Genomic DNA, 11,293 nt, shown 5'->3' on the forward strand with positions numbered 1-11,293 from the left:
CAGAGTGTTGTTCAGCATGGGGGTGAGTAGAAAATGAAGGCTAATCATGTTTTGGGTGTACTATTCCTTTAAGGAAGACATATTAAATATTAGTTGATGCTTCTGAACCATAAAGTTGCATTTGATCTCTGCAACTTTTGGAGCTAATTTCTATGGATTCATCTGCTTGTAAAAAGGATCCTCATGTGAATGAAGCAGATGGCTTTAGAAAACAATTAATAAACCACATTTTACCTGTTCGTTCACATAAAGTCAACACAGATCATCATGTTCTTTAAAACCATTGGTCTTTATCAGGGTGACTTGCTGCAGAGGTGCACCTCCTGTGTTCTGCGCTGAACTAACAAGCTTATTAAATGAATTACTCTTTATGATTGAAAAGCGGTTAGTAAATAAAATGCATGAAAAATAAATGTACAAAAGTAATACAAAAAATGTCTTTGAAAATTTAAAAAACAACTAAATGAAATCATGAAAAAGATCAACAGAAAAAGGAAAAATAGAAACAGAAATTGTATAAAACATAAGTTTTCTGTTAAGCTGTTGTCTTTTCGTATACAAACAAAGAGGTTTTAGGCTATTTCATTGTAAGACGCTGTGGACTGCTCAGCTGAAGGCAAATTCAAACCATGCACTTAAACGGAAAATCTGCTTTCTCATTAAATTATAAAACAATAAATTAATATGGATATTTTCATTTTTGATTATACTGTAAGATAAAGTATATTCATATCATTCCATGTAACTCCGTTATATACATTTGTCTTTGTCGATTTATTTATGACCATTTGCTCTTCAAGCATCAAGCATGAGAATGATGATGATGAGACAGAAGGAAGTGCACCTCTGAATGACTGCAGCTAATCCTGTCTGCCTAAAGCTTCTAAAAATGAAGTATTTCTCTGTGTTCAGGTGAAGTAAAGCAGGAAGGGGGCGGCGTCTTCCGAGAGGGGACACCTTACCAGCGACGTGGCTCTTTGCAGCTCTGGCAGTTCCTGGTGGCCCTTCTGGACGATCCAGGAAATTCCCATTTTATCGCCTGGACTGGCCGCGGCATGGAGTTCAAACTCATTGAACCAGAAGAGGTGGGTCTGAATTCTGAAATCACATCTGAACAGAAGAGCTGGAGAAGTCGGGAACAGTTTTATCGACTTAAGGAATTATTTACATCTTCTGGCAATATGAACTAAAGTTAATGCATCTTTCGTTGATTGCGAGAAATTCAACAAAAAATGAGAAATTTTATTATTGAAACCTGAGTTTAGGAAGGTCCATTATGATTTTAAACCTTTGGGCCTCCATTTGACTGCAGTAGAACAATTATCTCCACATGAATAAAGCATAGATCAGTGCTGGACCTTCCTAGGAGGAGCGGGTCTACCAGCTTTTCTCAAAGAACACGCGGACAACTCTTTCGGAATAACCCAGAAAAAGATCCAAAGTTCTGCATAACTTACTTGCTTCACTTTTAACCATTTTAAATAAAGGCCCATCTCACATCTATGGAAAAATATCTCTGATAATCCCCGAGAATATTGGTAGAATATTCTGTGGACTAATTAGACAAAATGAAATGTTAGGAAGGTGTGTCCTACTAAATCTGGCATAACACTACCAGTGAAACACGGTGGTGGTAGTGTGATGATCAGAAGCTGCGTTGCTGCTTCAAGTCCTGGATGAATTGATGGAACCATGATTTTCTTGAGCTGTTTGTGACCTAAACCTAAAGCAGCCTTGGTTTAAAGCTAAGAAACAGAAATAACTCAAGCAACAAGATGAAGGTTTTGGAGTAACCCAGTTAAATTCCAGACTCAGATTTGATGCCATGACATGAGCTTAAGAAGATGCTCATCAAAACAATTCTGGGAGGAAGAGTGGGTCCAGTTTCCTCAGTCTACACTGACATAAAATACCAACTGTCAGTTATTAAAAACACTTGATTGTGTTTTTTCCGCTGGTGTTAAAACCAGCTGTTGGGTTAAAAGACAATCCTTTTTTCATCCAAGGGTTAGGATGGATATTAGATGATAAGTAGCATTCAAATACTTCATAAACTACCTCATATTCACCACAGTTTCTTATATATTTAACATCTATTTTGCTCTGGTAAATTATTTTATCTCTGCAAAGGATTTAGGGGGAAGACTGTTAAATACATGCAGACAGGATCACTTACTCCTGTTTCGCTAAAGTAAATTTATTTTGTTTACTATCATGCATGAATATCCTTACATTGTTTTTATTTTATTTATTTGTACAATCTGCTGAAGCATATATGTGTTTTACATTAACTAACTAACTCAGACATTTTGCAATCACAAGGTTTGCATTTTGTGTTTATAAAAGTTGGCAAGATTTTAAACAATGTTTGGATCATTCACTGCAAAAACCATTTAGAAATAAGTAAAAATGTCTTAAATTAATTTGAGTAGTTAAATGAGATAGTTTGCCAATGTAATGAGGATCTCTACTCTTAAAATAAGGTAATTATTATTATTATTTTTTTTTTTTTTTGTGTGTGTGTCCTGTCCAGCATCATAGTAAGCAGAATGGTAGTCTGGTTGCTTTATTGTGTTGAACAGATTTTGCTTTGCCAAGGGGAGCTTGGGGGTTCCCCTTGAGAACCTATTTATAATTTTATTAATTAATTTTATTTCTTTAATTAGATAATATAAACTTGAAATAACACAATTAAATAGTCTTTTTCTTATTTTAAGTGTAAATTGTCTTGTCACATTGGCAAAGTGTTTCCCTTAGTTCCTCAATTTAAGAAAAAAAATGCACTTATTTTAAGAAAAAATGACTTACCGTATTTAGATTTTGATTTTTTCCAGTGTTTATTGTCTTATACCAAAATAAACTGCAGATAGATCTACTTTGAAGGGGAGATTCATTTAACATCCATCACTTTTTTCCATCTAGTTTATGCAGAAATTTACATAGATTTAATAGAATTTTCTTTAATGCATAAACTCTCATTTTAATGCAGTCAGACAGAATGAGCATGCAGCTTAGTGGAACTGTTGCAGAAGCATCCAGGTTCAGAATTGGCAGTAATTTAGCACCTCAAACAGCTTCATGAGTCTGACCAACTCAGTCACGTTATGCAATTATGGAAAAAGCAGTGGAAGTACATGATGTCTAATTGTTTTCTGCCAGTCAGCAGAAACGATGCAGCCGTTGATGCCAGCTCACTGCACGACATTCATACAGCTCTGTGCCGAAGTCCTGACTTATTCCTCTTTTCTTTTACTCCGCGTTCAAGCCGCCAGACTCTCATATCCCTGGTTGATATTAATCAATAGTTCTTTGCACTTTCTGAAGGTCTGCCTAAGTTTCTCAGGGCTTGACGTATTTAAGAAATGAATACCGCTGCTGCTTAAAACTGCTGAATGCTTGGATATAGATTCTGTTATGTCTGTAGGTTGTCGTCATGAATAATTAAAACCTAGTTTCAGGCCCATTACTGTAGAGCACTTGTTTCACAGATCAAGTTGATGGAATTCATGACTGATGAACGTTTATCTGAGCAGAATTTATTTTTAAGATTTAATTTTCTTTACTTTTTAACCAACAGTTCAGAATAGCATCTGTCCACCTCTCCCTTCCAACCCGATTTATTATTCATTATTAAGCATTAAAAAAAAGCATAATTGATCATTCTGGCGCAGATAAATCCCAAACACTCCCCTATCTCCCATCCCTCTCACCTGAGACACGTTTAGACAGAGTCTGCAGTTTGATTTGTTCATTTGTTTTTTTTTTTTTTTGAGACAGTTGGGTCCATATTGTGTTTTCCATTATCTCTTTACTGTAAATTAAAAATGAATGAGCTCAGAGTTTTATTGGAGCTATTTGGCCTGAGAGCGTACTCAGAGATCAAACGGGGCAGCTGAGGGGGGGAGTGAAACTCCTCGTCTTTAGTCACTAATCTTCCTCTCCCCCTCCCTCCCCTCTGATTCCCCCCAGAGGTGTTTGCATCCTCCTCTCCTGTATGAGGTGCTACCAGCTCAGATGAGGGTTTAATTTAAGAGTGCAGCTGGATTTTACAGCTGTTCATTGACGGCCATTGCTCCCATTTTTCATTGCAAAACTGCGGGATTCTGGTTGCATTCAAGTGGTAATGGGTTTCATAAAAAAGGAAGTGAATCCACATGTGGGGACTCGCCCGGTCTTTGCTTGTTGACACAGTTGAACTTAAGAACAGATGGGAGTTTAGTTTGCTGCTGAGGGCCCCTAGTAGTCATAAAGCTGAATTACACCTTAGATTTATAAATGTAAGAGGAAAAAACACTGACCAGAGCTGGTGTGCACTGAGGTTGTACTTCAGTAAGAATAACACTACTTAATCATATTTTTACTCAAGTAATTCAATCCAGTTTATTTATATAGCGCAATTAACAACACAAGTCATCTCAAGGCTTTTTACAGTTCAACCAGATCATCCAGTCAAATTGATTCAAAGTTTTCTATCTAATGAAAACCAGTTTATTGCATTGACTCATTGACTCAAATGCAATCCCTTACACTAAGCATGCTTGTAGCGACAGTAGAGAGGAAAAACTCCCTTTTAACAGGAAGAAACCTGCAGCAAAGTAAAAAGTAGCCTTTAAAGAAAATACTCAAGAGTAAAAAAATTATTTGGTAAAAGGCTTCTGATCTACTTACTACCCATGATTATTTTTATGAAATGATGTAAAAGCATTATGCAAATTCTGTTTTTGTTTTTTTCTTCTCAAAAATAGGATAAAAATAAAAATTTAACATACAGCAATTTACAAAACATTTAGGTAAAATGAACACCTAAAATAAATTGAGGTATAAATATTTACAGTATGTAGAGTAGGTTAATTTACGGTATACAGTTTACTGTATTTTCACTCAAGCTCCAAATGACATGGTAAAAAAAAATAAGATTTAATAATAAGAAGAAAGTGTCTCTCTCAATGGTGCATATTGTTTAAAACAAGCTTCCATTGAAGTTAACCGTAAACAACCAGAAATTTTACTTGAGTCGTGATGATTTATCTTTTATTTATTTATTGCTCAGGTAAACATTAAAAATGGAATGCTGTAAATCTACTTTTTAAAGTAAATTTTTTCCAAGAAGTGACTAAAGTAAATGTAACTGAGTAAATGTAACTTCCTGTTGCCTTGTGGGCAGAGGCTTCGCAGCATTCGATGCAGGACCAGCAGATTCTGTAACAGTTTCTTCCCCACCTCCATCAGACTGCTGAACTGTTGAAAAAATCTATATTTTTTTTTAATTAATGCCACAGACTTTGCATCACAGTAATAACACCAAACCAAAAATACTGCATATTTGCACCTTATATATTAATGCTCTGAACTTCCATATCAATGCATTTTTTTTGCATCATGTTTTTCCTCCCACACCGTTTACATCTGATCAGTGTTGCACTTTATGGAATAGAAATCTTCATTTACTTTCTGAAATGTTTTGTATACAGTTGTCTAAGTAACTAGTGTCTACCCCCCTCTGCTGCTAACATGTGGATGACTCTAACTTTTCTTTTCTTTAGGTTGCCAGACTGTGGGGGATGCAAAAGAACCGTCCAGCCATGAATTATGACAAGCTCAGTCGTTCTCTGCGCTATTACTACGAGAAGGGAATTATGCAAAAGGTTGGTAAAAACACACTATGGGGTAGCATTAAATGCATGTCTAATTTTAACTACATGTCACATTATAACTACAGACTTCAATGGAGTTTATGTGTCAGACCAACAAAGAGTATAATTGTAGGTGCATAATGATACATCTGGAAAATTCCCATTTTATCACCTGGAGTCATTAAAAGCTGTGAGATGGCGATCTTATTTGAAGTTTTTCTCTTTCTAGGTGGCGGGGGAGCGTTATGTTTACAAGTTTGTGTGCGAGCCTGAAGCACTCATCTCCCTGGCCTTCCCCGACAATCAGCGGCCGAGCCTAAAGGCCGAGTTCGAGCGCTACGTCAACGAGGAGGACACGGTGCCGTTGTCGCACCTGGACGAGGGAGTGCCCTACACCCCAGAACAAGCCCCCCAAAACATGACCCACCAGCCCTACTCCAAAGGCTACATGTACTAAAGCCAGCCCACCCGCGTTTTCTTCTACACCCGCCTTCAGAACTCCTGTCGTACCAACATCATCATCACCCTAAAACCCTGCCATGCACCTCTTGCACATGCCCACCCATCCACTTGTATATAAGGCTATGGTGTTTTTTGTTTAAATTAATCTCATTAGAGATTTTTTGTTTTGTTTTTAAAAGCTGTATTGCTCCCACTTCCGAGGCCTATTCAAATACCTTAAACATTAATGTGGTTCAAGAGATTGCTTAATAATAAATACCTACAATAATACCCCACAACTAGAGTCCAGACTGTTTTGTTTTTTCTAATGAAAAGCACGTGGATGGCTTTTTTATTTGCATTGACGTGGATGTGGAACCAACTATGTTGATTTGGAGTAATTTGTTATTTTTTAGTAATGCATGTGGTCAGCACACCTGGTTTTCATTTGATGAAACGTTTTCTACAATTCTTCTAAATAAATGTTGGGAGAGTCATTTAACAATGGCTATTGCTGGTGCAATATACAAACCTGGTGCTAGTGAAGATTCTTAGTCATTCAGGTCAAAGTCTTTCCAAAAAAAGTTTAGTTTGAAGATATTTCGCTTCAAATCCAGGAAGCTTTTTTGAATTGAAAAAGCTTCCTGGATGGGAAGCGGAACGCCTTCAAACTTGGAAACAGTCCAGTGGATTATTTTTTAACTTTTTTTTAATATACAAACCTTAAAAGTCATAATTAATGGCAGATTATGGCCTCAAAGTGAGTTTAAGAACTTTGGAGATGTAAATACCACCACCTGCTGGTCACTGTAGGTACAGCAGTCCATCTTAAAATAAATATTAAAATGAGCTCTGTGCCTTATACAGGCTGATCTAAAATAAAAATAAGAAGCCAATTCATTTCGTTCCTTGGATAAAAAAATTATTAATTGAATGTAGCGATTTGAAATTATCCAAGTGAGTGCTCCTTAACCCTTTAAAGCCCGATCCAAGAATAAAACAAAACAGAAAATTACTATTTTTGGTTTGAATTCCTTATTTGGCCTTTTAACAAAATATGTAAAAAGAAAAAACAGAATTACATTTTTGATGATAATTTATTACTATGCGATAAGTCAAGATTATTTTTTGTGTAGTCTTCTGCCCTCTGTTATCAGGTATATCTGATTGCTCAAAATCCTATTGTACAGAAAGTTTTTACCATTAAATTATGCAAAAGGTGTCAGATGCAAAACATTTCAGAAACCGTATGTATCAAATCTGATACATTTGGCATTACAGGGTTAAAGCTTATTATTACAATGTTTAGTGGAAGGAAAAACACCCTGTGCTAGGAAAAATGTTACCAGGGTTCATTGAAAGGATTATGAACATATTTTAATGGCGCCGTTTACATTTCACAAATTTCTGTGGGTTATGTTCCTAACAGATAAAAAAGAAATCTCTTTTTTTTTTTCCTCTGGAAGATCAACAGCACTCGCAATGACAAACCTCTTGTGGACAGCATCATGGCCGCCTTCCTCCATGACAGAAACGGAAAAGGCCAAACCTTCCAGAGGCCATCTGCAGTGTTTTCCATTACGCTTCATCAGCATTAATTCACTTACCAACAGGACTTTGTTAAAGTCGAACTATGAGTCAGAGATGGCAACCACGGAGTGGGAGGAGGGGGGGTCTTCCCTCAGGGTATCTAGAGACTGAGTCATATCTGTGTTAACTGGGTGATAATCATCTCCAGCTGTGACATGGTAACAGGCCTGCTGCAGGAAAATTAAGAAACAAGCTAATCTAAACTCTGGAGCATCGGACATAAGAGATAAATCTACTTTTTAATGATTTAAGTTACAACTGAGCAAAAAAATAAGATTAGATGCCAGAAGAGCATTTAGGAAATGTGTTTTGCGGAGCTGAAATTCAGTTTTAATAGTTGTACACATTCACATCTGTCTGAATACATGAAGCAAAAAAAAAAGTTCTGGTCATTTTTAATGTTGACCCAGACCATAAACTGTGATTTTTTTTTTTTTTTAGAGTCTTTGTGAAATCCTTTTTTTTTAATTCAGAAATACTATTTAAAATGAGACAATATATTAGATTTAGCGATTAACAACAAACAGTTTCATCAAGGACATTATAACTGAAAACATGAAGTATAATAAATTCAGTTCCTGACCATTTCTTGAAATTAATTTCAGCTTTATTGCACCGTACTTAAGCTGTAATAAAATAAAGCAAGAGGTGAACTGGAAGAACCTGTTAAACCTTTTGAGGAGCACAAACTAACTAATTATAAATTGTAAAGGGAACTTGTTGATCGCAGTGTTGGAATATTTTTACTCTACCTAACATGTCAGCTTCAAAGCTGCTTATTAAAGAATTAAAAATGGCTGCAAGGTAACATGTATCAAAAAAACTTATGTTTAACAATTGCTCTCCATATTTTAAAATATGCCAAATTGTATCAAAAATTACAAATTTCCTCTAAAATATTTTTTTCTTCATGAAATAATCCAATAGACTAAAAAAAGATTCTCTTTAATGAGAACATTTAAGGTTTACAGTCACAGATACACAGATTTGCCCCTTTATAAAACATCAAACATGTTTCATTATCCTGCTGGTTAGAAATACAAGAGCTTAAAGAGTTTAAGATAAAAAGGCAAACTCCATTTGCATCAGTTGAAATAAACAGGTATTTTAAATTTATCACAAAAAGAGCTTCTCTTTAGTTGCTTAGTTTCTTTAAAATAAACGGACTAATTTGACATCACGGCTACTAAACTAAATTTAAATTGTTGAAAATGTTTGAATGAAACAAACAAGATGTACAATTTTTACAAAAAGAAAAACTTTTTGTGACGGGAACTCCAAAACCCATCGCTTTCTGACCAATCTTAAGCAAACAAAGGTTTTTGACAAAAACACCGTCCAGAAATCCAAGCTGTAGACTAATGACATCATACAAAAATCAACGGCGTCTGAAGGCGCGGGAGATTCTCCAGGCGTTCGGTTCCTCGTAACGGTTGTATAACGGTTCCAGGCGTTGCTGCTTCTTCTGCTTGCTGAGGCGGGTGGGGTCGGAGACCTTGAAGAAGGCGGGCGCGAATTCGACCAGCCATCGAGGATCGATGGTCGTCACCTCCCTCATGTACTCCTTGGTGGTCAGCACCAGCTCGTGGTACACAACCCTGTTAGAGAAAGAGAACTTTAGATATCTCTGCACTGAAGGGCGAGGCAGTGAACGGGCTGGTAAAGAATCATCGTCCTTCACTCTGTTTAAAAAAAAAAAATATTAAAGGAAACCGCGGCAGACCAAACCAGATGAAAGTGCGCATTCAGCGTCTGCTCTGCCAATAATGCAAGCGTAGAAGAAGAAATGTGCTGTTTACCTGTGCAAAGAAAGAAACAACGAAAGAAAAATGTCTGAGGACTTCAGTGTTGAGGAAGACCATGAGTTCTATGCCGAGCTGAATGCGCACTTTCATCTGGTTTGGTCTGCCGCGGTTTCCGTAGCGTCGTGAACGCGCTTTTAGGAAATCCTATACACTACTGTTTATGCTCTAAAAACATTCTAAATGACTTTGTTTCGAGTGAATTCTGGATGCTACCCACTCAGGACACTTGGAATACATTGGACGAGCAGTATGGAGGAATATTGACACGTTTTTTGTGGACTTTTATGGACCTTTCTGCCTCGGGCGCCATAGACCTCCATTATTTGAATGTCAGCAGACAGCAAGAAGCCTCCCAGATCTCCAGATGCATTTGAGATATCAAAAAAGTACTCCAGAGTGTTGTTCAGCATGGGGGTGAGTAGAAAATGAAGGCTAATCATGTTTTGGGTGTACTATTCCTTTAAAAGAAAAAGACTAAATGTACAAAAGATATGGATGAAAATTTGAAGTATAGGAACTGTGCCTACGCCACCTGGTGGCAAACAGAGGAAGCTATGAACTAGATTCCTAAAGAGGCAGCAAAAAAATTTGGAGCAATGACTGAAAACATTTAAAGTCATATTTCTTCCTCCATCCCTGGAAACCTGCAACATATAGAGAGCCAGATGGTTTCAGTCAAGAAGAGGAAATTCTGGGTGAAAATATCTGTAAAAAGCTGAAGCTCAGCCTCATTGGACCTTAAAACAAAACAACGAACTTAATCTTTTATTAATGAAGGTTTGATTTAAAGAAAGTTCTGGTCATCGTTTCCAAATGACCTAAAGTGTTTTTAAAACAGCCAATGAACTGGATCCTCTCCTTAGATTCTGCCAGGAGAAGGACTCATTCATCAAAAGGCTGCTCTAATAATTAAAGATGCTCCTTAGGCAAAGGTTTGATCATTTTAGGGTGAAGTAATTTGAAAAATAAATAAATAAGGATGTTAAAATGTTTTTTGTTGTGTTTTTTTTTATGCAGTGTTTTATGAGCAGATTTAAAAATAGATTAAAAAGAGCTGCATAAACTTAAAATGTTTAAATAAAAAGAAAAAACAAGTTTGTAAACAAAACAACTGTCAAGATATGGCGCCTCCTTTCTATGTGAATTGAACATGTGTTCGTACCATTCAGGCTGTCTGTTGAACAGAGCGCTGGAGGGGTGGATGTAGACAACTTGCTGGTCGATCAGTGTTCTGTAGCCTTCCTGGGGATCCTTCTTGGCTGCATTCCTGAAGAAACCGCTGCAGATGGCCTTCTGGACTCGCACTGTGGCTTTACCGCAGGACACCACATCCAGTTTATGTCTGTAGGAGGAGAGGAAAGGAGTCAACGGAGAAGGCATGTGATTTTATTCTGTCATGCAACAAGGAGGAGAAATCCCACCTGTCCATGATTCCCAGCATCTGTTTGCGGATATCCTGAGCTCTGCGCAGGGAGCGAGCCTGGATGAAGTTCTCGTAGCACCAGGGGTTGGAAAACTTGTTGTTTTTCCATGAGTTGTATACGGCCAGCAGGGTGAGGTGGTCTCCCTCAGGTTGGTGGAACTTTGCCTTCTTCTGGTCTGCCAAGGCCTGCTTGTCCTGTAAACACAGTGGATCTACTCAGGAATAGAGCTCGCTACAATATACACATCACAGCTGCATCTCGAAAGGAGATTATCAGAAAAAAGCTCAAAATCTTCTGTCATTCAATTTAGAAAATGACAATAATGCATAATCTAGATTCAATTCAAGTCTTCGCTCCTTTAAATGTTGATGATTAGGGCTTTCAAACTGCAAAAATCCAA

The 11,293-nt window shown here is 37.1% G+C and overlaps 2 protein-coding genes across 2 annotated transcripts in view; one reads left to right on the plus strand and one right to left on the minus strand.

Annotated features, from left to right (window-relative positions):
- etv4 (ets variant 4) overlaps nucleotides 1–6,380 on the plus strand; it is a 52,690-nt gene extending 46,310 nt beyond the window's left edge. The window contains exons 10-12 of the mRNA XM_015387391.1: nucleotides 913–1,085; nucleotides 5,544–5,645; nucleotides 5,863–6,380. Coding sequence (XP_015242877.1) covers nucleotides 913–1,085; nucleotides 5,544–5,645; nucleotides 5,863–6,090 — 503 coding nt within the window. The 3' untranslated portion in view covers nucleotides 6,091–6,380. The remainder of the gene's footprint in view (nucleotides 1–912; nucleotides 1,086–5,543; nucleotides 5,646–5,862) is intronic.
- Nucleotides 6,381–8,486: 2,106 nt separating this feature from the next.
- The window catches only part of dhx8 (DEAH-box helicase 8), a 23,156-nt gene continuing 20,349 nt past the window's right edge, over nucleotides 8,487–11,293 (minus strand). The window contains exons 21-23 of the mRNA XM_015388096.1: nucleotides 10,891–11,087; nucleotides 10,632–10,811; nucleotides 8,487–9,262 (exon numbers count right to left, since the gene is read on the minus strand). Of these exons, the coding sequence (XP_015243582.1) occupies nucleotides 9,043–9,262; nucleotides 10,632–10,811; nucleotides 10,891–11,087 (597 nt within the window). The 3' untranslated portion in view covers nucleotides 8,487–9,042. The remainder of the gene's footprint in view (nucleotides 9,263–10,631; nucleotides 10,812–10,890; nucleotides 11,088–11,293) is intronic.

Source organism: Cyprinodon variegatus, unplaced genomic scaffold, assembly GCF_000732505.1.
Source record: "Cyprinodon variegatus isolate N-32 unplaced genomic scaffold, C_variegatus-1.0 Scaffold18, whole genome shotgun sequence".
Classification (NCBI taxonomy): Eukaryota; Metazoa; Chordata; class Actinopteri; order Cyprinodontiformes; family Cyprinodontidae; genus Cyprinodon; species Cyprinodon variegatus.